At 53.8% G+C, this 27,408-nt stretch overlaps 11 protein-coding genes across 11 annotated transcripts; 6 read left to right on the plus strand and 5 right to left on the minus strand.

Annotated features, from left to right (window-relative positions):
• Positions 1-1,194: 1,194 nt before the first annotated feature.
• On the plus strand, positions 1,195-3,838 carry POSPLADRAFT_1067728 (hypothetical protein; the record flags this gene model as incomplete). Its single annotated transcript, XM_024482221.1, has 11 exons — positions 1,195-1,300; positions 1,341-1,489; positions 1,544-1,655; positions 1,719-1,905; positions 1,962-2,043; positions 2,105-2,193; positions 2,241-2,503; positions 2,562-2,719; positions 2,776-3,309; positions 3,367-3,487; positions 3,542-3,838. 11 exons carry the CDS (start codon positions 1,195-1,197, stop codon positions 3,688-3,690), a joined length of 1,950 nt encoding a protein of 649 aa, XP_024334381.1. The 3' UTR covers positions 3,691-3,838.
• A 1,000-nt stretch (positions 3,839-4,838) lies between these two features.
• POSPLADRAFT_1049826 (hypothetical protein) lies at positions 4,839-6,952 on the minus strand (the record flags this gene model as incomplete). The annotated part of the gene is made up of 4 exons (XM_024479850.1): positions 4,839-4,933; positions 5,029-5,902; positions 5,955-6,136; positions 6,514-6,952. 4 exons carry the CDS (start codon positions 6,950-6,952, stop codon positions 4,839-4,841), a joined length of 1,590 nt encoding a protein of 529 aa, XP_024334382.1.
• Positions 6,953-7,442: 490 nt separating this feature from the next.
• Positions 7,443-8,002, plus strand: POSPLADRAFT_1049827 (hypothetical protein; the record flags this gene model as incomplete). The annotated part of the gene is made up of 3 exons (XM_024479851.1): positions 7,443-7,494; positions 7,553-7,736; positions 7,798-8,002. 3 exons carry the CDS (start codon positions 7,443-7,445, stop codon positions 8,000-8,002), a joined length of 441 nt encoding a protein of 146 aa, XP_024334383.1.
• A 350-nt stretch (positions 8,003-8,352) lies between these two features.
• Positions 8,353-10,395, minus strand: POSPLADRAFT_1061281 (hypothetical protein; the record flags this gene model as incomplete). The annotated part of the gene is made up of 1 exon (XM_024481365.1): positions 8,353-10,395. The coding sequence occupies one exon, from the start codon at positions 10,393-10,395 to the stop codon at positions 8,353-8,355; it is 2,043 nt and encodes a 680-aa protein (XP_024334384.1).
• A 377-nt stretch (positions 10,396-10,772) lies between these two features.
• On the plus strand, positions 10,773-11,413 carry POSPLADRAFT_1049828 (hypothetical protein; the record flags this gene model as incomplete). The annotated part of the gene is made up of 2 exons (XM_024479852.1): positions 10,773-10,775; positions 10,847-11,413. 2 exons carry the CDS (start codon positions 10,773-10,775, stop codon positions 11,411-11,413), a joined length of 570 nt encoding a protein of 189 aa, XP_024334385.1.
• A 1,345-nt stretch (positions 11,414-12,758) lies between these two features.
• Positions 12,759-13,514, minus strand: POSPLADRAFT_1156316 (hypothetical protein; the record flags this gene model as incomplete). The annotated part of the gene is made up of 1 exon (XM_024487060.1): positions 12,759-13,514. One exon carries the CDS (start codon positions 13,512-13,514, stop codon positions 12,759-12,761), a length of 756 nt encoding a protein of 251 aa, XP_024334386.1.
• Positions 13,515-14,189: 675 nt separating this feature from the next.
• On the minus strand, positions 14,190-15,409 carry POSPLADRAFT_1049830 (hypothetical protein; the record flags this gene model as incomplete). The annotated part of the gene is made up of 4 exons (XM_024479853.1): positions 14,190-14,317; positions 14,484-14,573; positions 14,791-15,071; positions 15,105-15,409. 4 exons carry the CDS (start codon positions 15,407-15,409, stop codon positions 14,190-14,192), a joined length of 804 nt encoding a protein of 267 aa, XP_024334387.1.
• A 2,196-nt stretch (positions 15,410-17,605) lies between these two features.
• On the plus strand, positions 17,606-20,181 carry POSPLADRAFT_1156280 (hypothetical protein; the record flags this gene model as incomplete). The annotated part of the gene is made up of 9 exons (XM_024487055.1): positions 17,606-17,637; positions 17,823-17,913; positions 17,939-18,152; positions 18,182-18,411; positions 18,553-18,680; positions 19,050-19,064; positions 19,289-19,424; positions 19,494-19,768; positions 19,935-20,181. 9 exons carry the CDS (start codon positions 17,606-17,608, stop codon positions 20,179-20,181), a joined length of 1,368 nt encoding a protein of 455 aa, XP_024334388.1.
• Positions 20,182-20,339: 158 nt separating this feature from the next.
• Positions 20,340-22,517, minus strand: POSPLADRAFT_1185570 (hypothetical protein). The gene is made up of 7 exons (XM_024489158.1): positions 22,455-22,517; positions 22,187-22,393; positions 21,973-22,130; positions 21,838-21,920; positions 21,014-21,790; positions 20,698-20,952; positions 20,340-20,640 (listed from the first exon to the last, which is right to left on the minus strand). Exons 1-7 carry the CDS (start codon positions 22,481-22,483, stop codon positions 20,404-20,406), a joined length of 1,746 nt encoding a protein of 581 aa, XP_024334389.1. The 5' UTR covers positions 22,484-22,517; the 3' UTR covers positions 20,340-20,403.
• A 232-nt stretch (positions 22,518-22,749) lies between these two features.
• Positions 22,750-25,359, plus strand: POSPLADRAFT_1076172 (hypothetical protein; the record flags this gene model as incomplete). The annotated part of the gene is made up of 6 exons (XM_024482894.1): positions 22,750-22,971; positions 23,220-23,686; positions 23,740-23,820; positions 23,872-24,517; positions 24,580-24,711; positions 24,769-25,359. The coding sequence occupies 6 exons, from the start codon at positions 22,750-22,752 to the stop codon at positions 25,069-25,071; spliced, it is 1,851 nt and encodes a 616-aa protein (XP_024334390.1). The 3' UTR covers positions 25,072-25,359.
• Positions 25,360-25,715: 356 nt separating this feature from the next.
• Positions 25,716-26,965, plus strand: POSPLADRAFT_1156292 (hypothetical protein; the record flags this gene model as incomplete). Its single annotated transcript, XM_024487057.1, has 4 exons — positions 25,716-25,900; positions 25,989-26,151; positions 26,208-26,294; positions 26,414-26,965. 4 exons carry the CDS (start codon positions 25,716-25,718, stop codon positions 26,963-26,965), a joined length of 987 nt encoding a protein of 328 aa, XP_024334391.1.
• Between the last annotated feature and the right edge of the window lie 443 nt (positions 26,966-27,408).

Genomic DNA, 27,408 nt, shown 5'->3' on the forward strand with positions numbered 1-27,408 from the left:
ATTGTCCTGCAGCCACTGAGATCGTCCTCGCCGTCTACGGACGCGCTGGATACCAGGACTATTATAAGCGCAAGATGATCAATAGCATCAACTTCTTCATCTTTGACCAAGAGACCATCACCACACGCGTTGCAGGTGTACGTACGATTGGTCCACGTTTCGTGTTCCTGCACTAATATTGCACATTTCGCAGCCTTTCGGAAATGGGAACCGCTCCAACAATGGCACGTCATTCCACGTCTCGAACGTGATGGCCTTTGGAGGCTACGCCAAGCCCGCTGAACAGTGTAAGCAGTATTAAAAAATCGCTTTTGCCTCCTCTTATATCATGATCTAGGTGGTCTGGCTGGCTTGTCATTCTATAAGAATTTGACCGTGGAATAGATGACGCCCTACGCTCTTCAGACTGCTACTCTGTACAATTGTATATGCCTCGTAGAATATGTCTATCTGCCTCACTATCAGCCGTGTGTTTTGGGGAAGCTCCATGCAATGTGTGAGGTACCATGTCTCTATTATTGGCCCGCTGCTTATATCGTCTCTGATGCAACAATTTGCTGCACCTGCACACGGACATTCAGCTTCGTGGGCTCTTGTGGCACCAGTGTCATGGTCCCTCGCGAGTGCAATCAGTGGCGCAAGCAGGCAAGGGATTTTTCGAGGGCAAGCGGCCGTCCGGCTCCGAGTCGGGCCTCACCGCCGCGGCCCCATGTGCCGCGTCGGTGCCCCCGCATCCTGGGTGCTCAGCAAGGATAATATGCGAGACATCGAACTCGTTCACTGAGAATTCTAGGACCTTCTGAGCGTTGACATAGTCTCCTGTGAACAGAATATAATACGTCTCAGCCCGCGCACGCTCTAGTAGATATAACCTTCGGGTTTCGGAATTAAACGGCTGCCAGATCTAATCTGATTAGAATTATAAGCCATTTGGCAAATAGATAAGATTTGCAATGCGCGAGTTCTCACTTGGCGCGAAACCGCACGCAATCCATGCCATTTATTCCCTCGAACATGCTCTTCGTTCTCTAGTTGTCCGGACGTGCTGCATGCACCCGTTCCACCATAGCTCATCAGAGGCTGCGCGTAGTCGAGCATGAATCCTCTGCTTCGTCCAGCAACATCGTGGTTGTCCTCCCAGTGCACTACCTCGCGCGTGCTTGTGTCAGGTTCACTTCGGGGGTCTCTCTCGCGATGTTCAGCTCTCCAACGACTCTCTTATACGGCACCGCACCGGAATCATGTGCCTCTGCCCCGCTACAACTCTCAACAGGCTCCGCAGGCAACCAAGACACCAACGGTAACGCCGTCCAAGCCACCGCCAGCTTCGCCCAGTCCAGCAAGCCACACCGTTCATGTCAGTCAAGCAGAGCAGCGGAGAAAGGACTGGAGTATTGTCAAAAAGCTTGCCGAGAACATCTGGCCTAAGAACGACTGGTCGACTCGCGGGCGAGTAATCTTGGGCCTCGGGCTATTGATCACAGGCAAGGTACGAGCAGGGCACTGAAGTATTCCTGGACGCGTAATAACGCATCCAGATCAGCTGCTGAACGTGCAAGTCCCGCTGCTATTCAAGCAGATCATTGATACCTTGAATGTCGACATCACGGCTGGCTCGACAGTATGGATTGTTGCAGGCTCACTGATTGCGGGTTGTACGTGATCTTTCGTACACGACAGCCGAGATAACTTGACGCACGTTCCTCACGAGTCCTTAGACGGATTGGCTCGTGTTGGTGCAACACTTTCCGGCGAACTGCTCAATGCTGTTTTCGCCAAGGTCGGCCAGAGCGCGGTTCGGAAGGTCGCCCGGCAAACGTTTGAACATCTGCTAAACTTGGATTTGCGATTCCACCTCTCGAGACAAACAGGTGGCTTGACGAGGGCGATAGATCGTGGTACGAAGTGTGTCTGCCCTGCCAATTCCGCTTTTTGGACTGGTAGTAACATATGAAGTGTAGAGGTATTACATTCATCCTCTCTGCGATCATATTCCGCATCGTGCCGACGGCACTGGAGATTTCTCTGGTTTGCGGCATTCTGGTAAGTCAACAGGAGTCTGAGCTCGGTAGATTGTTGACATTTCAGATACGCGTACCAATAGTCTTATAAATTCGGGTGGGACTTTGCCGCGATCACACTTGTCACAATGGCCGCGTATACTTGGTTTACAGTGCGCACAACATCATGGCGGTGAGTTCTCCTGTTGGTGCCGCTGCATATACTGACCTTTACTGTAGAACGCGCTTCCGGCGGGAAGCAAACTCTGCAGACAATAAGGCTGCAACGGTCGCTGTCGATTCGCTCATAAATTATGAGGCTGTCAAGCACTTCAACAACGAGAAGCACGAGATTGCTCTATATGACAAGCATCTCTCAGCTTATGAGAAGGCGTCGGTCAAGATCTCTACGTCGCTGGCTTATCTCAATTCCGGGCAGAACGTGATTTTCTCGACCGCGCTCACGGCGATGATGTTCTTGGCTGCTCAAGGCGTAATCAATGGTTCGTACGGCATGGTGATGTAGGACATGATTTATAGACCAATTGCTCCTTCATGTAGGGACTATGACCGTCGGCGACTTGGTTATGGCCAATCAACTAGTTTTCCAGCTTTCACTACCACTCAACTTTCTCGGCACAATCTACCGAGAAATGCGTCAGAGCTTGCTGGACATGGAGACCCTATTCAATCTGGTGACAGATAATCAACCGCCAAAGGTATGTCTGTTGCACCTGTATCCTCACGCCGGTGCTCATCAACTGAATTCCTCCAGGATCACTCTAACGCACAGCCACTCCAGCTCCGTGGCGGATCCATCCAGTTTGAGAACGTTAGTTTCGCATACCATCCCGACCGCTCCATCTTCCGCAACCTTTCGTTCACGATTCCCGCGGGCAAGAAGATCGCACTCGTCGGTCCGTCCGGGTGCGGCAAGTCGACCGTGTTCCGACTACTATTCCGCTTCTACGAGCCGACCGGGGGGCGAATTCTGATCGATGGGCAGGACGTATCACAGGTGACGTTGGCGTCGCTGCGAGGCGCGATCGGCGTCGTGCCCCAGGATACGCCCCTCTTCCACTCGGATGTGCTGCAGAATGTGCGTTACGGGCGGCTCGATGCGAGCGACGAGGACGTCTTCGAGGCCACGCAGAAGGCGCACGTGCATGAAGCGATCATGCGCTTACCGGAGGGTTACAAGACGAAAGTGGGCGAACGCGGGCTGATGATCTCGGGCGGGGAGAAGCAGCGGCTGGCGGTCGCACGCGTGCTGTTGAAAGACCCGCCCATACTATTCTTCGACGAGGCTGTGAGTCCCCTATACAAGTTGAATGCATCGGGAGATGCTGATACGCCCGTAACTTAGACCTCTGCGCTCGATGCGCACTCCGAGGCAGAACTTATGCGAAACGTCAACACTTTGCTCACAGAGAAGAGCCGCACTAGCATCTTCATCGCACACCGTCTGCGGACTGTAGTAGAAGCAGGTCCGTTCTGGCACAGATAATTCTGCGGATCGACTATCTGACCGCTCTCCACAGATCTCATCATCGTGCTTAAGGATGGTGAAGTCGTAGAACAAGGCTCGCATGAAGAGCTCATTCGGAAGGGCGGCCTGTATCACAGCATGTGGCTGGAGCAGGCATACCAAGAGCAGAGCGTTGCCGAGCCGCAAGACACAATTGCCTGAAATCACCGGTGCATGATCTCAGTCTACAGTTCGTATGTACATTGCATTCGTGATAGTCCTCCAAGCACAATTCGAGTCAATGATCCGGGGAATAATTAGTTCGCGTGTAGCCTAGGTCTTCTTCCTCACTCAATTCTTCCTCTCAGCCAACTTAACAATCCTTTTGTGCCCTCTCGCTCCCATACTCGCCGTTGTGGTATGCGGAAGCTATGAGATATGCAAGATCAGTCGCCGCTAAGCTCCGGGATGGACCTTACAACACTTACATATTACCGTCTACGAGGAACACGTCGAGCGGCAGCAGACCTAGTTCAGCGGGGAGCTTCCCTATCTCGTTGTCTCGTAGGTCAAGCTCCTCAAGGTTCCATGCAGGGCACTCGCGATTGCCCTTAAACAGCTCGGCAATACCCTGGAAGCCGTCTAGTTCATCGATGTGATTGCCCCGCAGGCGAAGGTGCCGCAAGCCTTTACGCTCTGGTGCCGCAGAGTCCGACGCCAAGATGATACTCGACAACGCATCCTGAGACAGTGCCGCAGAGGTCAGTGCATTGTAAGAAACATCTAGCATACGCAAGCTAGGGAAGAGCTTCGCCAAGAGGGGCAAGAGCGGTTCGCTGGTTCGAGGCATCGAAAATCCGTCTCCTCCATCGGGCGTGGCACCCGATCGTGTGACAGGCACTGTGTCAGAAATATTGCATCCTTCGAGAGTCAACTCTTCGAGGACCGGCAAGAAGACGCCATCCTGCGGAGGGAGACTGAACAATGGGTCTTTGCGCCGCTTTGACAGATTGAGAATCTTGAGCGTTTGGGCAAACGGCTGAACGGCAATGACTGATAAAGGGAGCGTTGGAGTTGGGATGGCGAGTGCTAGGTCCGAGGTAGTGGACACTTTTCCTTTCGGCACGGCCTTAGAGGTGGGAACATGGGAGAAGGAACGGGCATGTGGGGCCTTTGGAGGAGGCGCGGATAAAGGTAAGGTCAGTGTACAAGTTGTCGCGTTGTAGAACTGTGGATTCGATAAGACTGACGATAGCGATGGCGGCGAGGGAGACTCGGACGGCGACACCTGTGCTAAAGCAGCAGGCGATGCTTGAGGAGCTGGCTTGTTAATAGCTGCTGCCACCGCTGCGGCAGCCCGTGCACGTCGCTTAGCACCCTCTGTCAACAAACCCTGCTCGGCTTCGATCTCCCAAGCTTCCTTCGCCGCTACAGCTGGCTTCTTTAGCGGCGAAGTAGGGCGTAACTGTGTCGACGCAGGCGCAGCAGACAAGGCTGAAGATTGCGCTGCTGCTGCTGCTGCTGCCCTTGCCCGCCTCTTTGCCCCCTCTGTCAAGAGACCTTGCTCCGCCTCCATCTCCCAAGCCTCCTTAGCGACAAGCACTTTGGTCGCTGCATGTCCTCCCTTTCCGCCTGCTCTGCTGCCAAAGTCAATGCCTTCTTCGATAGCAGAGTCTGCGACCCGTGCGCTTCTTAGCTTAGCTCTGCGCTCTGCTTCAACCTCCCACGCCTCTTTGACAACCCGCTTGCCCACAACGACACAGAGGACGCCTTCTCGAGGCTCTTCGGTGGTCACCTCGAACTCGATCGCCTGGCGCAGCGCAGGAGGTCTCAGCGCAGCTTCGACTGCGGGCTTAGTGACATGTGTCTCCTCCATGTCAAGCAATCGCAGGGACGGGAAGGGGGTTGTGACCTTAAGCGAGGAGATGATGTCTATCGGGAAGGAGTCGTTCCCGATCTCTGCTCGCTGTAGGCGCAGCTCGCGTAGCCGCTCAAGGCGGGCAAGAGACTGCAGGAGCGAGGCGCAGTTGCCCAGCGGATTTCCAGATATATCAAGCTTGGTGACCTGCGTGGGGAGGCTTGGTTTGGCCTGCGAGTACTCGTGGTCTATCGCAGATGCGGAGAGTCCGTTATACGAGACATCGAGACTTGTCAGGCGAGGGAGCGGCGCTGTCGCACGCGTGATGCTCTTTGAGAACCAATCTCCGCGAGAGTCCTTTGTGCGGCCCAGTGGAGTGGAGCCTGCGACATCGAACGGTGCGCGGAACGGAAGGAACGTAAGTTGGTTGTGGGATATATTCAGTGTGGTGAGGTGCGGAAGGGCGAAAAGGTTAGCTGGAAGTGATGTGAGAGCGTTGTGGGAGAGGTCGAGGACTGTCAGGGCCGTGAGGTCGGCGAACGCATCGGGTAGGGATGCAAGTTTGTTGCTATGAAGCTGTAGAACGTATGATTAGGGCGCGAACTTGCACAGAAATGGGAAGGCTCACGTCCACCGTCTTCAGAGAACCGAACATGGATATCTCGGGTTGAATCTCAACGATCTCATTAGACCACGCCTTGAGCACCTGGAGGTCTTGTGCTTCATACCAAGATGGCGCGTCTGAGCGATTTCCTCTCCGACGCGTCGTCGCAGATATGTCATCGGCAGTGGAAGTAGTGATTGATGGTTCTTCGGGGACAGATTTGAGAGGCTCAGGTGTTATGCCAAGATGGATCTCATATAGAGCAGATGGGATGCATGGTAAGGCACGAGCAACAAGATTGAGACTTCCTTGAGAAGAGACCTCGAATTATAGTCATCACACAGTGGAGGTAAACGACGGCAGTGTGGACGTGTCAGGCAGCAAACACATTTGAGATATGCTTAGATTCGTGGTCTTCGTGATTGAGTGTCGTAGTCTCATGCTACTCCATTGGAGGAAGTGTCCGTATCCTCCTCTTTGAATCTCAGGCTGGTGTACTTACTTTGTTGCCGACGAAGGCTTATGTTGCAGGCCTATTGTGCGAATGCTGCCTGACAAATCTACAACGCCCTGAGACACTCACCTGTGCTGCGCGCTCGTTCTATAGTCTCCTTAACAGACCACCGTCCCAGATCAACCTCTTCGTCGCCCTGCTTCTTTCCTGATGTCGGGAGAGCGTCCTCGAACCCCGAGAAGTCGTCCAGCCCGCCATTCGTGTTGTCCGCCGGCGTCTGGGCTTTCTTCGCTTCCGCTCGTTTGAGCGCAATCTGCTCCCTTATGCTAAGCTGCGGTTTTGCTGGTAGCGGCGGTTCATCCACGGGTGGCGGAGCCGTACGGCGCACGGGTGACCTCGGCGGCGCTGGTGACTTGGGAGGTTTAAGAGAGTTCGTGCTAGCCTTCGAGCGCAACGGTGTGGGGCTGGTACTTGGTGTTTTAGCCCTGCTCGGGAATGTGTTCACCGTCAGCCCCGGCGACGGCTTGCTGGGGGAGCGGCGGGAGGAGGGCTGAGGAATACGAGACATGGTGCTGTTTCGGAAACTCAGACAAGTCGAGCAGCGCGCGTGGTTGCACGTGGGACGTGCTCGAGAGCGACCCCGATTACTCCACGTGGCGCAGGCCCCGGGGTCCTACTTCCCCGCGCTGCCATTTCGGGATCGTGCCAGACGTCCGAGTCCACAAGCTCTCGCTGTAGGTCGACTTCAAGACATTCCTCAAGGCCCCTCCGCCCCTTCACTCCATGTGAGTCTCTCAGAATGCTGGTTTATGCCGTAGAAATGCATGTGTGGAACTTTGGACCTACATGAGGCGTCGGAAAGGTTGGATGGTCGCTGGCACTTATGGATGATGTGATACATTGGGACGTGGAATCTGGTGAGCAGGAGCTAACTTGCATGCATTGTTCCAGCCGGACAAAGTGCGATATTCAGTCGCAGTGAGTACCTTCATGCTGCCGACCCATGCATTAGCTGACTTATTGGACCAGCTTCCGACCTTCGACCGAACTCGCCCAGCATGATCATTTCCAAGCCCCACAGGCGCATAATTTACGAGTCTCTCTTCAAGGGTGCGCCTTTTCGGTTCCTTCCATCCGCATGGCCAGCTGAACAGTCGTATCCACGCAGAGGGTGTCCTTGTCGCCAAGAAAGACTACAACGCCCCCAAGCACGAAGAGCTCGATGTGCCTAACCTTGAGGTCATCAAGGCCATGCAGAGTCTGACATCCAAGGGCCTCGTCAAGACGCAGTTCTCCTGGCAGTGGTACTACTACGCCCTCACCGCCGAGGGTGTCGACTACCTCCGTGAATGGTACGATTTGGGTCACTTCTAGCTGAGTTCGAAAGGACCTCATCCAAACACTCCCACTCAGGCTCAACCTGCCCGCTGAGATCGTGCCCTCCACACACAAAAAGGCAGTTCGTCCCCCGCGTCCCGCGACCGTCCGTCCTGGCGGTGGCGATGGTGCCTACCGCGCGCCCCGCGGCGACCGTGATGACTACCGGAAGAAGGAGGATGCACCGGGCGAGTTCAGGCCACGGTTCGCCGGTGTCGGGCGAGGGGGTCCCCGCGAGTAGACGCGTACGTGCGATCCGATATCTACGCTGTGCACGCCGAGCACACGGAGGATGGAGGCCGATGGGTGGTGCGACTGGTGGGCTCTTATGTTGTGATTATGATCGCTCCGTGCTCGTCGTCGCAAAATTGTAGTATGAGCATCCCATGCCTCGCTTATGCTATTTTTCGTCATGCATCTCGATGTTTTTACTGCGATGTTCATACAAATGTGTTCAACTGAAGACATGAACTGTATTCCTAGGTCGGTCTCGAGCTCCTGCGTGCTCCCTGTATTCGACGATCTGCTTGACTGCCGTACTTGAGAATGCAAACATCAACCGCAGCCAGACGAAGCGCCATCTTCGACAGCTCACCTTGAATCTCCGCAATCACCCCCTGCATCAACGAAAAGCGAAGACTTCATGGCGAGCATTGTGTTCAAGATATCCGTCACACCTGAATCCTCCAATATGCCTTGCTCGTCAACATCCACACCACTCGCGCTGATGCTTGCAAGCTCCCGCTGTGAGCTCGTGAGTTTCCACTTCGCGAGCTCGCCGTTAGGAGCAAAGGCGGTCCGCAGAACTTCCATTGCCTGTCGATGTTCACTAGACATGTCTGCCAGACTTCCATAGCCTTCCAGACTGGGTACGAACGTGAGATTGTCCGCTAACAGCCATATTGTTTCGATTCCCTGTGCTGTTGTGGCATTGTGGAGCAGCATGCTAAGTGTATTGACCAGCGCGTGCGCGCATTCAGTAAACGTTGTGGAAAGAAGCTTTTCATTGTTCCAGGTGACGGCGAGGTAAGGAGTCGTCGACGTCATCCTTTGCGCGAGAGACCAGAGCTTAGAAGAATACCCTATCGGTGCTTGAGGTGCCGAAAACGCTTGCAGACCATGCACGTCCCAGTGTATTAGGAGAACGTCTGCGCCACTGTCCGAATCAGGGTCAAGCTGGATCAGAGAATCCTGTTGCAGGTCGAGGAGGCTCTCAACCGGCGCCTTCGGAGAGGCGAGCATCGCAGACAGTTCATCAGCCAGAGCAGATACAACCGTCTCGTTGTTGTCTAGAGTGCGCCAGACGTCGACGGGAGCCAGATGCACAGACACAGGTTGCTGAGAGCTCAGGTCCAGCCGTCGGAATCGAGACTTGAGGCACTGTCCGCTCTTCGCCCGACGGTCTTGCATGCCGGCGTCTATGCCCACTTCCACACGCAAGGTGTCATTAATTGTCGCATCCTGAGTGGTTTTCTCGTCGACGTATATGATCTGGCCTGTCGCCGCTTGCGGACGCATGTCCACCCAGGTCCGGAAGTCGTCCATCGTCATTACGCGACCTCCGCCCAAGCGCACCGCGCTGGCGATGTCGAAGTACACGCCGAAGTCCCACCGGAAGCATGTCCCGACTCGTCCACGGCCGACGTTCGGGAGGACGAGCGTGCGATTGAGCGCGTGTGCGAGCGCAAGCAGCTGCGTGACGTGTGCCTGCGCGTGTGGCTCGTGCTCCGCGATGAGGAGCGGGAGCAGGAGGCGGCACGGAGCGCGATTGCAGAACTGGCGGTCAATTTGTTCGGTGGTGTACGCGGGCGATTGGAGCGAAGACTTGAGTTTGCGGGAGCCTGAGTGCGTTTCGGGCAGAGCGGTGACCATCGGCGGCCAGCGGTGCTGTTCAGCACGGACACCTTGCGGGTATCTTGATGTGGGCCGGTGGTCCATTTCGTCTTCTTTATGTGCTTCTGCCAGTCGTTGGAGAACTTCACGATCGACACGGGGAACTGGGATTAAGTGCGGAACGTCTTGGTCGTCTTGCTGTGCGCTGGAAATTAGTGACTTGGCCCATATATCTTCTGGCGTTAGCTCAGTGTCTAGAGAGACCCCCGTGGTCTGGCGAGGTCCGGAGCGCAGCTTCCAGAGCAAATACATAAAGGCCAAGAGCACCAGAAATAGAGCCAAGGGCACCTTGAATGGACGGAACCCCAGGCCAGCCCTCCAGAACTTGCGCCGAGAACGAGACGAAGTGCGCATCGTGTCTGCGGCCTGGCGGGACTGGGCCAAGTTGGTAGACACTAGGACAGGTGATCCATTGGAATAGAGAACTCTGCCGTGCCAATCCACCTTGGCGACTTGCCTAGGTGTGCTGTGGCGAGAGCGTAGCATTGGTAGATAGTGTCCTAATACTGGAAGTTTACTCGCTATGCGGCTGTGAAGACGAAGCAGCGGAGCTTGGAAGGACAGAGGCGTGAGAGACACGAAGGCGCGGAGTCCAGCTGACGAGCAGCGGAGCGCCCAGACATTGACCTTCCCGAAGTTGTACGAATACTTCCTCCTGAATAAAACTCGCGCGTTGTCGCACTGAAGCTGCACAATGTAATCCGGGCTAGGCTTGCATTGCACAGCTTCCTGGGCTTCCATTTCACTAGGCGTGGCGAATAGCGAAAACTAAAGACATCAGACTCTCAAGCGCCGCGAGGAGTGTCTTCCCTGCCTTTGGAGTCTCCGCTTTAGTCCACCATTGACACATCTCCACGTCCTGTGCGCCAGTCGTATTGTACTGCAGTGGTCCACCACTAGCTTGTATTTGTGCTACTCCTACACCTCCTCGAGCCCTTGTGATCAAGCCGGTGAGTGTCAAGTGGTCCCCACCGGAATGTGGCCACAGCGATAGCGGAAGTTCCATCGAAAGAGAGGTCTGACCACTGGACGCCGTAGGTGCTGCTTAAGTGCATTGTTGACACCCAAACTTTGCATTCCAACCAGTACTGCCCGTCCAAACTCTCGAGGGATTTACCATGGTGTGTCTTCTCTCCTCCCGGACAATCCACGTTCGGAATACTGTGTCATTTGCTGACCGCGACCGATGCAGCCTGCTCGAACCGCACCCAGGGTGGCCCCAGAAGAAGAGACCGAAGTAATAGACATCTACCTCTCTGATATACTTGGACGCCTCGTGAGGTTCATCGCCTACCTGTCGGTATTCTGCGTTATCTGTTACTTGTCGTGCCAAACCGCCTTCGTCGCTCTGCCCGTCATTTCTGCAGCGATGTATGCCTTCTATCACCCCATGTTCGCGCACAGCATTATCGGCGGCATGAGCGCCACCATATACACAATCCCCTACGTCCTCACTGTCGTCGGCTTTTATCGCATCTGGCATCACGACATGCGCAGCCCCGCTCTCAAACGGTATCCCTGGCCCGTCCTCGCCTCCTCACTGCTCGCCGACGCGGCAAACACGGTGCGCGTGGCGCTTGTCCTTGCACCCGTCCTAGTGTTTCTCTCAGGGCATGGGTTCGACCACTATTGGCAGCGTGCTGCGGACGACGCCTCCCTCGCAGGACAGCTTGCGGCTACCATACTCCACTGCCGGGTCATGTTCAGGTGGATGCCCGTCGCCTGGAAGGGATTTGACTTGAAGCCACCCAGTGACTAGGGGCTAGTTCAGATCTTGAGCAAGAGTAAGCCCAGTCGTTTGTTACTTCCGTGTCTTTGAATGACGTGCAATTGTGTTTTTCGCTTCTATACAACTGAAGTGATGGGTCTTCCAAAGGATGCCTGCATGAACGGAAGCGTGGCGCTGGCGAAACCTTGTTTCGTACAGCCTTGTGGTTCAGGTTCGTCCCGATAACCACTACTCCTTGTTCCTTCGAGCGGCAGCTCGGCCCGTGTCCCTTACAGAATGCGTATTTTCCCATGTCATCTTCGTGCTTCCCTTCGATGCCCATTGTATACTATTAGCGCTGTACCACTACTCGGATCAAAGTTTTCCTCGTAACCCCTCGTCACCCTGTATCGCTCGTCCCATCCCACCGCTTTGCACGTCTCTTCTGCTTTTGCTGTGTTCTACTGTGTGCCTATTTATGACAACCCCTCCTATGAATGACTCCTCTTACCGCCAGTCCGACGCGAATCAGGCCGATACCCTGAGATGTGCCACTATCGCGACCTTCACGTTCTTATCGCTAACATGAACTGGCCAGCTTCATGCACGGAAGTCCCTGATGCGCAGTGCGAAGCCCATATACCGCTCGCATCCTGTTCGTGGGCATGCACCTTGACCGACTGTCGGCATGTGGTCATGTACTAACTGAATCTCACAAACTAAGCTTATGCTCGTCTAGCTTTCCTTGTATAGTATCGCGGTGTCCATATAATATGTAAGCACCCTCGAATTAACAGCATTCATTTTACGTTTACTCGGCATGCTGCCAGCGCGTGACTATTGACCGGCTTCCTTCGGTAAGCTTGGGGCTGCAGATACGGCGTGCCGCCTAGGCATGAGGCAAGACACGCTCATCGAAGAACCTCTTGTGAACCGTTGGGGATGGTCACCTCAACGCGGACAATGCATGGGTTTGATACACGCCAAGCGCAGGTGAGTGCTTCAGCGTTGCTGTACGTCTTTGAGTCTGATAGACGTCATAGTTGCATGGTGTGCTATGCGCCGCAGGGAACCCTAATGGTTGACATAACCGGAAGCTGTTTCTGCCACGTAACGTGGCCCCTTGGCTTTTCCGACTTCACCCGAGATTATACTCATGAACCGTGCTCTCTGAATCGCCCACTTAGAAGCCTAGCTGTGCAGGAGGTGATACCGCGCAGCAAGTCCTACGAGAGTCACACTTTGTAACATCTGGTAAAGTCCACGTATACTTGCGACAGCAATCAAATAAGAGTCCTCAACTAATTACAAAACAGGAGCAACAGACGAATAGGTAATGGACAACAAACAAAATCGAGATCGCACAAGTCAGTCCGCATCCAGTTACACAACTCCCTCAATCATCCCTTTGGTAGAAGAGTGACAGCACCCATGGTCCCGCGACAGGGAAGCCGGTCACACTTGCTATCAGCGCGTGTCTCACATCCAGCCCTCCAGATTCTCCCGCGGGCAGCATGATCACTCCGAGTGCTTGCCCAAAGATGCCGACTAGGGCAGCCAGCGCCCCTATGACCAGCCACTCGAAACGCCTGGGGATCTCCATGCGAACTCCGACTATGAATAGCAGGATCCCGCTAACAAGCCCCAAGACCGCGCCACCGGCGGCGCCTGCAGCCCATAACCCCCCGTCGGCGGAACGATACGGCTCATGGCCACTCAGGAAGCCCGCGCCGAAGAACGCGCTGAACATGGACAAAAGGATCCCGATGCCGCATGGGAAGATTGCGCAGAACAGCAGGAAGTATGCGTCGTCTTCATCGGGGAGGCGGATGTATGAAGTGAGGCGCTTCAGTGTGGCCTTCGTCTTCGCGTACATCGTCTTCCCGTCGGTCGACGAGACGACTGGCTGGGGGCGGATGTACGAGGCGATGCGCCTCACTATGCCCTTCGTCCGCGCATTCAGCGTCTCTGCGCCGATCGACGAGGTGACTGGTTCGGGGAGGAGGGGGTCTGTACTGTCACTTGACGAGAAAGACGAGATCGACGAGATCGACCGCTTTCGCGCGAGCGACTGCTTGATGGAAGGCTTGCTGGCGGACTCGTAGGCTTCGATGTCGTCAAGGGACAGTGATACAAGAGTGGCGCCGTCCATGATGTCCGGAGGTGGTATACGAGGTGAGGGTACTTCTAGTTGTGGATGGAGCGGGGAGGATGTCGAGGAGAGACTTATATATGTGTGTCGGCCTGGTGTGAGAACACCGCCACAGGTAGGCCTATGCACGGCCAAAAGACAACAACGGAGAAAGCCCTGCCAATGACACGAATATTTTGCGGTGGCCCGTTATTAGCTTGGTGTGATTATTGTTGGTAGTCACGCTCACCAGAAAATGGTGGCTATTTCAGGTCAGTTCGGGTGTGCAATATGGAAAATCTGGGAGTCAGTCACTAAGTCTAGCTGTGAACTTGAAGGACGTTAGTCACTCCTTCAGTGATCAGTTATTGTCACCTGCCCGTTTTTGTTTGTTTTTGGTGGCGTCTGCTATTGTAGTACGTGCTTTGAGCGCGTACGCAACCTACGCCACTAGGCTTTGGCATGATCGCTTTGACCACACCCACGCGCCACATACGTATGTCGTGTATCAATTGAATCTCACAAACGGAAGCTATTCTCGTTTAGCTTTCCCTGTATAGTATGGCGGTGTCCATACAATCTGCAAGCACCCTCGAACACACAGCATCCATTTCACATTTACTCGACATGCTGCCAGCCTGTGACTATTGACCGGCTTCCTGCGGTAAGTTTGGGATTGCAGGTACGGCATGCTGCCTAGACACGAGGCAAGACGCGGTCATCCTGTGAATCATTGGGGGTGATCACCTCAACGCGGACAATGCATGAGCCTGATGCACGCCAAGCGCAGGTGAGTGCTTCAGCATTGCTGTACGTCGTTTGGTCTGATGGACGTCATAGTTGCATCGTATGCTGTGCGCTGCAGAGAGCCTTAACGGCTGACATGGCCTGTTGTTTCTGAATTCTGTCACGTAGCATAGCTCCTCGGCTTCCTTGACTTCACTCGAGATGACGGTACTCGTGCCAAATCGTGCTCTCTGGATCGCTCACTCGGGAAACAGCTGTGCAGGAAATAATACCGCGCAACAAGCCCTACGGTAGTCGCACTTTTTGACGTCTGGTGAAGTTCATCATGACATACTTGCGACGGAAATTGAATAGGAGTCCTCAACTAATTTTAAGACAGGAGTAACTGACGAATATGTAGTAATGCACAATGAACGGAACGATCGAGATTGCACAAGCCAGTCCGCCCACCACTCGCATCCAGTTACGTAACTCCCTCAATCCCTCCCGTATAACCCTTGGCACCAGACTGATATCATCATAATAGCCGTTCCAGGGAAGCCCCACGCACTTGCTTTTAGCGCGTGTACCACATCCAGCCCTCCAGATTTTCCCGCAGGTAGCATGATCACTCCGAGTGCTTGTCCAAAAACGCCAGCTAGGATAGCCAGCCCAGCAATGGCCAGCCATACGTTACGGTCGCGGGTTTCCGTGCGAAGTCCGACGGTGCCTACCAGGATCCCGCTAACGAGCCCCAAGACCGCGCCACCGGCGGCGCTTGCAGCCCATATCCCTCCGTCGGCGGAATGATACGGCTCATAACCACCCAGGATGATGAAACCGAATAACGCGCTGAAAATGGACAAAAGGATTCCGGCGACGCACGGGATGATCCCGAAGAGCAGCACAATGAATGGGTCGACTACATCGAGGAGCGAGACGGCCATTCCGGGAGAGCGGCGGATGTACGAGGCGAGGCGCTTGAGTATGGACCTCGTTCGCGTGTGTAGCGTCTCTGTGCCGATTGACGAGGCGACTGGCTGAGGGAGGAGGGTGTCTGTACTGTCACTTGACGAGACCGACAAGAGAGACAGCTTTCGCGCAAGCGACGGCTTTACAAAGAGCTTGTTGACGGACTCGTAGGATTCGATATCATCGAGGGACAGTGATACGAGAGTCGCGTCGTCCATGATGTCTGGAAGTGGTATACGAGGTGAGAGCACTTATAGTTGTGGGTGGAGCCAGGAAGTTGTCGATGGGAGTTTTTAAATGTATGTCAGTCTATTGTAAAAGAAAACCGCCACAGGTAGGCCTACGAACGGCCAAAAAACAACTACGGAGACTGCCATGCCAATGGCACGGATATTATCTGTCAAAATACATGACAATAGTCGACACAACACAAGCCCTCGTTCAAGTGATCCATTATTATCTTGGTGTGATTATTGTTAGTAGTCACGCCCGTCAGAGGATAACACAAACCGGTTGGCTATTTCTAAGTTAGTTAGGGTGTGCATATGAAGGAGGAATCTCGGAGTTAGTCGCTAAGTCTCATTGTGAACTTGAAGGATGTTAGCCAATCCTTCGAGGATAAGTTATTGTCACGTGCTTATGTTTGTTAGATCCTCTAACCATCAAAAAGGGCGCTCTATTGTAGGCTGCCTATAGGGGAGACAACATCTCGCTGTCGTTATACCGTGACTTGCAATGCGGTAAGCATGAATCAACTTCATTGCAATAAGTCTGCACAGCTGTGAGTCACTTCTGCCAGCGCGCCACAAGAGATGTAATCGTTCTCTATATTCATGAATGCCTTACTTTTCAAGTTCGCAGCTTTGCATCATATTAGACTCGGATTCGGTGAATGCCGTAACGGGCGCTGCCAGTCTCACGACCAGGAACGTCTTGACACTGCTACCATGACACTATGGCGCCCATCGCTATGCTTCATTGACAGGTAGACACCAATCAATTCAACAACGTGGATGTGTGTGCCCGGTAAGTATCTCCAGCCGGACAATATTCAAATTGCATCATACGGGTAAGCATCATTCGCAAAGCAGTTACGGCTGTGGCAGCATTAACAAGCCCCCAGGCGGCACTATGCTACCAGCAGATAAGTAGTTTGACAGTAGGGATGCTACATATAGCCTAACTTCTCAGACATGTCTAGACAGCGACAATTATCGCTAATACAGTATACTGCTTTTCCCAAAAAATGGCTGACTCCGTGGATATCGGCCACACATAAAATCTATAAGGCGATTGGCATCCCACTGTTGAAAGCCTAGTGTAACTCCTGTCTGCATTACAAAATTGCACTGATATTTCGCATTTGGCTCACAACCCACTCAATCTCAATAGGCCCACGCCGTGAGGTATATATACTTCGTTGTGTCTCGGGGAGAGCCAGATCTTCATCTTGAGCACCTTCACAGATTAAGTCCTGGATTTAGCCTATCGCTATGCGCTTTCTCTTTATCATAACGTCTCTTGTGGTAGTTTCCATGAGTGCTACCGCTGCTGCCTTACCCGTGACAGAGGAGCTCCCGGAAGAATATTCGCCGCCGGTCTGCTCCTCTGAATGCTGTCGCCAACATTGCATTGATTGAATCATCGTGAGTCTTATATTCTCCTCAGCGACTGGCTCTCATATGCCTCGCTAGATGAACGCGATAATAGGCGCGTCGCCTAGCTCAGAATGTTCATGGAGCGCAGCGGAGCTCACATCGGGTTTTTGAATAGGACACAATGGGAAGAGGGGGGGTTGGGGGGTTGAGGGGATTATATGTCACGTACAATGGGGAAAGCCACACCTTGATGTGACACGTTGAACAGGGAACATACACATTGGCAGCAAATCTGAACATTGTACTAAATGAGTTCGCTTTGTTTGAATCAGTCGCACTCGATCCAAACTTGGCAGACCTTCGCGATGCGGTGGCGCACACTGTAGCCTCACTGCCTAAGCTCCGTTGTCAGCGCTGTTTCCCTATTAATTAACTCCTGCAGTAATCACAAGTAGTGATCCGTCCACCTCATGTCGACGGCTACTCACACAAACGCCAACGGCGCGCGCTGCAACAATGAGCAATTCAGACGGAACCCCTGAGGCTAGGGGCTGTTCGGGCCATCCTATCAGGGGCTGTGCGGGCTATTTTACTAAAGGCTGTGCAGGTCATCCTACTCCAAGGAAGAGGGCTCGTAATCCACCGTCAGTACACGCTCTTCGGGTGGGAGGCACAAGCCACATCGCACCGATCTGCCAACCTGTGCCCATGCACCAGAATGTGAGTCGCAAGAGCGGAGCTGGTGTTCGAGCCAAGACCTTTGTACTCCTTCCGTAGATAACTAGAAGGGATTCGGGGAAGCAATAAGGATGAACGATGAACGACTTCGCCTTCATCGGACGCACTGTGTACGTTCTCGAACTAATTATTCTCACCCAATCATCTGACACAATACAAAAAAACGGGTTCGGCAGCCTGCTCCGCCTCGAGCGAGAGGTTGATTGTAATGTCTGGGCAAAGCATGGTGGTCTGGAATGTTGTATGCACGATGTGTATCTATGTACGTCTCGTCCTGCTTGCTTAGCCACAACAGCTTCGATGGACTACGCGATCGTCGCGAGAAGCGGTATTCGGGAAAGCTCTTCATTGCACCAACAGACTACATGACCGCCCCGAAGCCCGATGTAATTGTGCTCACTCAGCTACCAGCCGTGTCTACGATACCTCGCTATTCGCCCTTCGCCAAGAGAGCTGAAGCTCAAGTCTGAACTCACACGGTGCTTCGAGAAAGAGTGGGTCTTGGATGCCGCAAACAAGCAACCAGAGCGCGCACTCGCCATTTTGTACTCGAGCTGGGTTGGCCCTGTTTCCTATCCGAATCGGTACAAGCTGCAGTTACTAGCGAACTCTATGGCCTGTCGGCGTACCTGTGGCGTCTTGACACCTTTGTAGCGTCGTCGCCTACAGTGGACGCGCTGCACGAGGTGCTGGCCGCGAGTTCGAACGCTTCATTTGGCGGTTCCATCTACCTTGATGACGAGGCGGTAGAGCTCCTTGGTGACATGAGAATCCGGGAGAATTATCTGACATGGGACCAGAGATATTCGACAAGGTGTACTGATAATCTTACGGGAGCTTGTACTGCATACATGGGCGGCCACCCGGTGAAAAATATAGGACAAGTATGTTGGACGTGCTGACTCTGGTCAGGCGTGTGAGCATTCAGAGTCTCTTGGTGATATTTACGTCGACATTCATAACAAGCGATGAAAAGAGTATAACGCACCAGTTCTAAAATTGGCTTTTTGTGATTGACAATTGAGTCTTGTCGTCTTGGCGGTCCGGCCATAGACTCATATTCAGGTACGTGCTATGCGTGGGCAGTGTCCGAAAGGTGGGACTCCGAGGCGTTCTTCAAGTTGGATGCCCAATGGATCGCACGCCGACAAAGGTAGGGACCACAGCAATCAAGCATACGATCGTGGCGAGGGCCATATCGGCGACAGTCGTCCACGAGAGAATGGCGGTGGCATGAGCAACGTTCGAAAGTATCTTCCTGAGGGATGACAAGGATGGTCTTTCGTCTGTACTCCGCGGATCATGTGAGCGTGCTACCCAGCTTCATCATTAACGTAGCCTGCATCTCTGGAGATGATTCTGGTCCCATCCGCCTAAGCAATGATCACTTTGAAGTGGCCATATGCCTGTACGCTCTTTGACTTACTTCGATCACAACAGTGATCATGCTGCCCGCATTGACATCTAACCAATGATATCCCTGCCCTAAGCTAATACCAGAGAATGAGCGGCGTGCATGCAGGCCACTGGCAAGGAAGTACGTATGGTGTGTGCTGAGTGCTGACCAGTGCCAGAGAGAGTACATTTGAAATCGATTGCTCGGGGCTTGCCGCGAGCGAGATCTAATCGCTCGCAGTGCGATTGGGAGCAAGTCCAAATATTAATCTTGCTTCCTACTACCTTACTCGACTTTATACTCCGTACCTCCTCGCTGTGCTGCAATGTCCGACTGGGGTACTTTCGTCTCTGACTGTCTGGAAGGACGCTTCTCACGCTTGCATGGAGTCTAGAGGCATCCGAGGATGAATCTCCCGCGCCTGCTCCCTCCGTGCCCGCGGTCAAGAAGCCCGTGAAGAGCAAATGGGAGGGCGAAGATGAAGAGGACAAGGGGCCTGTGGTACGTCTCGCATACACAGCCTTTCGTGAGGGTGCCCTCAGCTGATTAATTGTTGCATTCAACATCCAGAGCGACTGGGAGGCCTCCTCGGACGAAGAGGAAAAACCGAAACCGTCTGCAGCGCCTGTGGCGGCGCCAAAGAAGAAGGGAACGCTGAAGGCGAAGCTTGCAGAGAAGGAAGCTTTGAAGGCAGCGCAAAACGACGACGACAGCGACGACGATGATTATGATGAGGACGCAGTGCTCGATCCCCGAGAGAAGGCACGCCGGGACAAGGAGAGGGAGCTCAACGCGGATCTGAGCAATGCAGCGGATCTACTCGGCGCTGCCGCCCTCGGAGGCAGGTCTCCTCCTCTCTCCCGGGCTCCTCGACGCTGATCCGAAGCGTGTCTAACTAGGCACGTCCTCTTCGGAGCTCGACTCCCTCATCTCCGCGCAACCACGGACGAAAGAGGACTTCGTCGATCTCTCTAACAAGATCATCGAGTACGTGATCAAGCGGCACCAGAGCAAGCCGCTGTATGCGGCGTTCCTCGAACACCACGTGCGCGAGCTCGCGATGCCCTTGCGTGATGTCGAGGTACGCAAGACGGCAAGCGTGCTCACCACGCTTGCGAACGAGAAGCAGAAGGAGCAGCGCGACAAGGCGTCGGGTAAGAAGAAGAACCCAAAGGCGGCGGCGAAGCCTGTTCTTGGCGCGGCAAAGGTCTCGAACAAGTGCGTGATGTTGATGCTGAACCACGCGCGCGATATCTGAGCTGATTGCCCATACTTTGCAGGCTCGATACATCTATATATGACGAGGCGCTCGACGACTTCGGCTCGAATCCTGATGACTTTATGTAGATGTAAATTGGAGCTGTATTCCATATTGCGCTGATTGCTTTGTATCACACGATGTAGTATGGCAGCGTGGACAGATAAAAACAAATACAGAGGAACGTAAAGACATGACATCCACTGCCCTAAGAGGCATATCTTACTCTTCTCCTTCATCCTCATCTCCACTACTGTCCTCGTTGTCGCTGGAGACACCGACGACACCGCCACCAGTTTTTTCCTTCAACTCCCTGCCTGCCTGTGCAAGCTTGGGGCCGAGGGCTTTTCGCGCTCCAGCATTCGCGCCGACGTCCCATATTTGCATCTTCGCTGCAGAACCCGCCGCAGCCAGAGTGAGCGGGTCGTCGGGCGACCACGCAGTTGAAAACACCTTGCCCTGGATAATAGTCCATCAACTCGGGCTTATGGAACGCAGCAACCGAACTACACTTACAACGCCGAGATCCCGTGAGATGACCAGGCTGACTTGGCGTTTCTCCAAATCGGAATCCTCGACCACGTTCCATACCTTCACGATCTTGTCTGTGCCGCCTGTGGCTAGGCAGCCACGTATATGTGGATTGACGTCCAACGCAGAAGCAGCACCATCGTGAGCGGCAAGTGTGAAGCGGGCGGGGGACGGCGAATTCATGTTAGAAGGCAGTGTTCTTGCATCGAAGTTGAGCACAAGACCGTTTTCGAGGGATACCTGCAAGCATTACCCATCATCAATTGTGATCCGCGCGGGCTCTCGACAAGGTAGCACTTACGTAGAAACCGTGGGCTTCCCATGGATCCCATCGTATTGCTTCTACATCAGCACCGACCATAGCGACCACCCCGGCGTCTGGTGCTCTCGAGTCAAACGTCCGTACTGTCCGATCATAGCTTCCAGTCAGGAGCACTGTCGGCTCTTTTGAATTCCACTGTACTGCCTGCACTTTGTCCTTGTGGACGTCGAAGCTGCGCAGCGCACCCTGGCCCTCCTCACCCACCCCACTGATCGTCGGGTCGCGGTTGAGGTCCCACAACTTCACTGTGCGATCTGCTGACGCGGATGCGAGCAGATTGCGGTGCGTGCGATTCCACGAAAGCGAAAGCACTGCATCGACGTGATGCGCGGCAGACGCTGCGCGGTGCTTCGTCTTTTTGCGTTTCTTCTTGCCCGTGCCGAGCGGCGTCGGAACGTGTGCCGCAGTCTTGTCCGGGCGACCGAGGACCATGTCTGGATACATCGCCTCGACGACGTCAAGGGACCAGATCTCGATCTCGGGCTCGAGCGTACCGACCGCGATGTAGTTCCCGAACTGCTTCGCGGGCGAGCCGGCAGACCCCTGTGCAGAGGGCGAGGTGACGGGTGGGAAGTCGAGCCACTCAAGGCAAAGAGGAAAGGAGGGAAGCATCAGGTCGTGGTGCGCGTATAGGTTTTCTTGGGACTCGTCGTAGACATAGATCTCGAGTTGAGAAATGTCGTCTTCAGTTTTGGCGGTTACGAGGAGATTGTCGGTGGGGAGGACCTCGAGCTCTTCCCGCTCGACTTCATCATCCTGGAGGGATGTAAGCTTGCATTGGCGGATACAACATCTACACTCACATCTTCTTTCAGTGTAATATAAGGATCCTCGTCGTTGTTCCGATAATATGTGAGACCCTTGATGTTACTGAACGGCCCCGTCGCTGAATCAAATGTCAATGATAGAAAACCAATATCATTGAAGGTGAAACAGACCTGGCAAAACGTCGTTATCGTCGTCGTCATAGTCGTCGAGATTGTATTCGGCGAGATCATCGTCGTCCTTGCTGCCCTTAGCCGGTTTTGATACGGGGCCGTCTACATCCATCGGTGTGTCCTCGTCGATGACATCTTTCTCGGCATCATCATCTTCACTTCAAACTTGTTCACTTGGGACCTCGCCAGGGTGATAGATACGAGACCGACTCACTCGACCCATGCGCTCTCGTCCTCGTCTGCATCGTCCGCTTCCTCTCCCTCGGCGCCCACGCCCATCAGGCCTGCTGCCTTGTGCGCCGCCTCAAGTTCTTTCCGGGCATCTTCAAGCTCAATCCGCGCCAGAGCACTGACACGCTGCAGCTCTTGATCATCGAGTACATATTTTTCCGGGTGCTGAACAGCTACGCCTCGTTTCACCCTGCGCATGATAATCAATCATTCTGCTCATTGTACTGATAGAATGCATGATCGTTGCGTACCACGACACGCAAGAGATGAGGCTACTCATCCTGGCTGCGCAACCTCGGGATGGAAGAGAATGCACAACCTTGAAATATTGTTTCGCCTATTTCGCGATCGAGTGAGATCGAGCGCGGCGGGCACGTGCCTGATGGGATCTGGTCGCGGGCACGTGATGGACGCGACAGGGCTTTATGACCCCGGCCACGCGCCTTAAGTTCAACTTCAGCCACCGCTATAAAGCAACGCTCAGCCCCTTCCACCCCTTTCCTCTGCCCTCACCCCACTCCTTCGTTTGAACGTGTATCTGTCACTATGAATTTGAAAAGTCTTCTGCCTTCTCGGCGGGTGCCTTCGGCAACCTTTCAGATGGTTACGGGTCCCGACGAGTCTGTTCCGAATGGCAAAGAGAATCAGCCTTCGCCCGCAGGGGATGCAAATACCAAGCCTTCGCGCATTGACAAGGGCAAGAAACGTAAGGGAAAAGAGCAGCCTACGGACGAGTACCCTACCGGGCAAGATTTCGAGGCGCTGCTGGTATGTTCGAAGTGTATTTATATGAGATCTTCGTTGTGGCGTCCTCCATACCTTGCCATCACGGATGACAGCTGTCCTGATGCGGCAAGGATACTAGACCTACCCCTGTCTCGTTGCCAGGCACTCTGCGGAGACGGTGCTTGGTGACAACGCATGTGTTCACTTGCATCGTCATCGACCCTAGAGGAATCGCCACAACGCTTATGGTCACGTCGATTGTATGCTAAGCTTACAAACTTCTGCGACAGAATGAGCTCCAAATTCCCGGTAATATGCGCGACAGATTAGCTACTATGGATCCGACAGTCAAGGCAGCCTTCATCAAGTCTGCAAAAGAAAAGCAAAACGTCTCCAAGCCTAGTGTGGGTCCTCTTACGCTACGGGGCCTTCGTAGGGCCCGCAGTATCGACTCCATCGAGATGCCTCGGGAGTCCGAGGGGTATGCTCTGCAGGGTACCAACAATTCGAATGACTCCTACGGACCCCCACATGCGCTTACTCATGATCGTGGCGTCTCTGTCGATGCTGCCCGACGTCCAGCTGTTCCTGCAATGGAAACGAAAGCCGTGAAGAAGCTGCCAAAGGACAAGCGTGGAAAAATTACCGCGAACACGCCAGAAGAGTGGTGCACTCTGCTGGTTAATGTATCGACAGTCACTCTTGAAGTTGAAGCCATAAAGAAGTTACTGATCCTTCTGCGGAATGAGCCTACTAGGTACGTCGTTACTCTTAGCAAGAGATTCAGTGTATCGTCTAACCAATCCAAAGCTGGACACAGACGTTCCTTCAAAACGGTGGTTACGCTGCACTGCTCTCTAGGCTGCAAGAGATATTGAACGTTGAGTGGCGGTCAGTAGCGTTCTCGTGGCCGCCTGTGGTCTAAAACTAACCCACCTCTAGAGAGGAACAGCACGACGACCAGATGCTTCACGAACTTCTGCGTTGTTTCAAGGCGCTCTCGACGTCTGAAGTTGGCTGTACTGCACTCCGCAGCTATTGTCCTACCCCGTACGCGCAATTGGTTACATTGCTGTACTCAGACAAGCGACCGGGCGATGTGGCATCCCGCCATCTGATTCTTGAATTGCTCCTTGTGCTTTTCGAACTGTACCCACCGTCAGCGCTGCCATTCGTAGGCGGCGGCGCGTCTCAGGCTATCTCCTACGGGCATGCACGAACCCTGTCCGCGCCTTGGGAGGCCAGTACCAGCATGGCAGTGACGAGCAACCTCATCAGACTTCCGGCGCCGCACATGTCGCTCTTCTCCTTCATCAAGTCGCTGCTGCTTACACCTGCCCCCCCTCCTGCTGAGCAGACCAGCCCTACAATCGAGCCGCACGAGTTCATCGAGAACCTCCATCTTCCCAGAATTTACAAGGCTTACCTTGAGGAGCTCAGCAACGTATGCCGGGACTATTTCTGGGTGTTCTGCCACGGGAAGAACACGATCTGGGCTCTTGACCAGGTTGATGAGGGGATGGTTCAGCAGCCTCGGGCACCGGGCGGCATGACCGGAGGTGTAGAGTTTGAGGCTATGACGTACATGGTCTGTCTTTTGCTAAGACACCTCATTAGGAGCGTGGGAACATTGACAATGTCTTTTTGCAGACGTCGCACTTCAAGTTCCTGAATGCCCTTGCTGAGGCAGCTGAGAGTCAGCGACTACCACCTAATGACAGTCACTCGGCAGTACGATTCCACACGGACATGTTCCTGTCGGGTATTGAGCGTATCATCGTGGTGAGTCCATAAAACGTCACCTCGACAACGTATTCTCAGCCTGTTGTGTGGTCTCAGATGGCTCGGAAGGCTTCTACTGCATACTATCCCACGCTACACCTTGAACTCGCGCGATACGTTGCTGCTGCGAGCCGCTCAGGCTTCGAACTCCCTTGGGCTACATCTCGGCTCATTGGCGCACCACCACCGAACATGTGTAAGCAGATACCGACACTAGTGGGAAGGCCCTCGCGACCACAGACCCCAAGCAACGTCCGTAGTGGGTCCGCCTCGGTGCCGAGTTCACCAACTAAAAGGAGCACAACTCCTGCTGCGCACCCCGTGCCAGGTGCGCGCAAGGTGACGCCGATGTTCGGTTAAACTTCAGCTTCATGCACAATAACGACGAAACGACGCCTCGGGGATGACTCGGGTATAGATAGACGAAGGCCGTCGAGAGGTTCGACGCGCTATCTATGAGTTATGGAATTACGAAACGGTTCTATATTGTGATATGTATCTTCTGCTGTCTACTAGCTTGTGTACTGCTGATTTTGCAGGCTGCTGTCTTTTTACCTTGACTCGCGGTCGGCTATGCATAGCTATTATCGTCTAAGCGTTCTCGTGTACTTGTACTAATTGTTGGGAATGTAATCGCATGCTGATTGCGAATGTGGGCTATGTTTAGTCCGAACACATTAAAGTTTTAAGATAGGCTCTTCAAGAGGAATACTCCGGGATGCCCGGGGTGCCTTGGAGGTAACTGCTCGTAACTGCACTAAGGCGGTCACTCGGGCTGACACTTTGACACCGATCCGCTCATTTAGACAAGTCCATATGGGAAGGGTATCACTCGACAGCCCACGCGATGCACCCTCCGCAAGGCAGAGGGACATGTAATCTGACGGAGTTCTTCCGCACCATCCAGGGAACTCGGTGGCGTCGCCGAATTATATTACATGAGAACACAGCGGAGCACGACATATAAAAGGTATGAGCTACAAGGGCTGTTCATTGTTCCCATCATGCCTTCTTCCACTGACAAGAAACTCATCCTTGTTATCGGCGCCACCGGGGCACAGGGCCTCGCGGTCGTCGACAAATTGCTCGCGCCTCAGGAAGATGGCTCGCCGTCTCCGTACGCCATTCGAGCACTTACTCGTGACCCCGAGAGTCGTCGGGCCAAGGAGCTCATCACCAAGGGCGTCGAGTGTGTAAAAGGCAGGTCGCTCGTCGCGCAGTCCCGTGGCAGCATTCCTGACGATATGTGCCTCAGGCCGTTTCGACCATTTTGGAAGTGTGGCGGCCGCGCTCGAAGGCGTGTACGGCGCGTGGGTCAACACGGATGGGTTCACCATCGGAGAGCCGTGGGAGATATACATCGGAATGAGGATATTCGAGCTGGCGAAGCAAGCCGGAGTGAGGCATTACGTTTGGAGCAATCTCGACTACGCATTCAAGGTATGATGGTTTCTGAAATCTGTCATAACTAGTTGAGTGGCTGACATATTCGCTAGTTGGGCAACTACAATGAGACGTACAGGTGCCAACACTACGATGCCAAGGGCCGTGTCGCCGAATGGATGCAGGCTCAACCATCCGCCGTGAGTGGGACCGACATGACGTGGTCTATTGTGACTTCTGGACCGTATATGGATATGCTCCACAACGTGTGTTTCGTCCATTGTAATTCTGACGGGTCCTTTACTGATAACCCGCCCAGATGATGTTCGGCCCTTTGAAGAAACGCGAGAACGGTACGATTGTCTTCGCGACGCCGGTTGGCAACGGACACGTCCCCATGATAGCGCTCTCCGATCTGGGTTTCTTCGCGCGTTACACTTTTGACAACCGCGCTACGACCTCCGGAAAGGACCTGCCGATCGCAACGGAGATGGTCGACTGGGAGTATCTGAAGACGACGTTCGAAAGGGTAACCGGTCAGAAAGTAGAAATTGTCTACCAGACGATCGACGACTGGATGGAGAACATGGACAATGCCGACCAACCAGTCGCGCACGAGGGCACGGTAGGGTTGGACACGACCACATGGAGGCTGAACTTCCGTGGCTGGTGGGCGCTCTGGCGAGATGATATAGTGAAGAGGGATATGGAGTGGATCAGGAAGGTCAACCCCAAGGGGCATACACTCGAGAGCTGGATGAAGGAGCAGAATTATGGCAACTACCTGTGGCAAAAGGCAGGCATCTTGAAGGGCACTGAAGACGGCCACAGGAGTACTGCACCGGGCAAGAGGCGCTTACAGAAGCTCTGATAGAGGCTTGACACTTAGCCTTTCGCTGCGTACCACGTAACTCGTAGTAATGCACTCACGCAATGACAGTTGTCCAATGTGATACGATTTCGTGGAGGCAACGCTCAACACATACTCACGGGCGTCAGGGGTAATCTCAGATCCTTCGACGACCAATTGTGTGGACCGACTTGACCGCGATTTCTGTTCTCCGTAACAGAGATACTGTAACAGCAAGCGCTAACAAGTTTGGATTGTGACGTCCACGAGGTTTTGCGTACAGTCAGCCAGATGATGACTTCCAAACGCATCGTTGCTGAAATGGACTACAAAGGTATCACTTGTCGATACGCGTGATGAGTCATCGAGGTACGACTGCAAGTTCTGCAACTCAGCATAAGCTCAACGCACTAACTCGGGGAATTGTACTTACAAGGTCATGTATGACATTATGACATCAACAC

Source organism: Postia placenta, assembly GCF_002117355.1.
Source record: "Postia placenta MAD-698-R-SB12 unplaced genomic scaffold POSPLAscaffold_17, whole genome shotgun sequence".
NCBI classification, from domain to species: domain Eukaryota; kingdom Fungi; phylum Basidiomycota; class Agaricomycetes; order Polyporales; family Adustoporiaceae; genus Rhodonia; species Rhodonia placenta.

What these genes read in the sequence shown, in the direction of transcription:
- POSPLADRAFT_1185570 (XM_024489158.1), bottom strand. Translation starts at nt 22,483, where the DNA reads ATGAGTAGCCTCATCTCTTGCGTGTCGTG. An exon ending in GACGAGAGCGCATGGGTCGA is followed by an intron (nt 22,131 to 22,186) that starts GTGAGTCGGTCT and finishes ACAAGTTTGAAG; the next exon opens with TGAAGATGATGATGCCGAGA. An exon ending in GGGAAGCCCACGGTTTCTAC is followed by an intron (nt 20,953 to 21,013) that starts GTAAGTGCTACC and finishes TAATGCTTGCAG; the next exon opens with GTATCCCTCGAAAACGGTCT.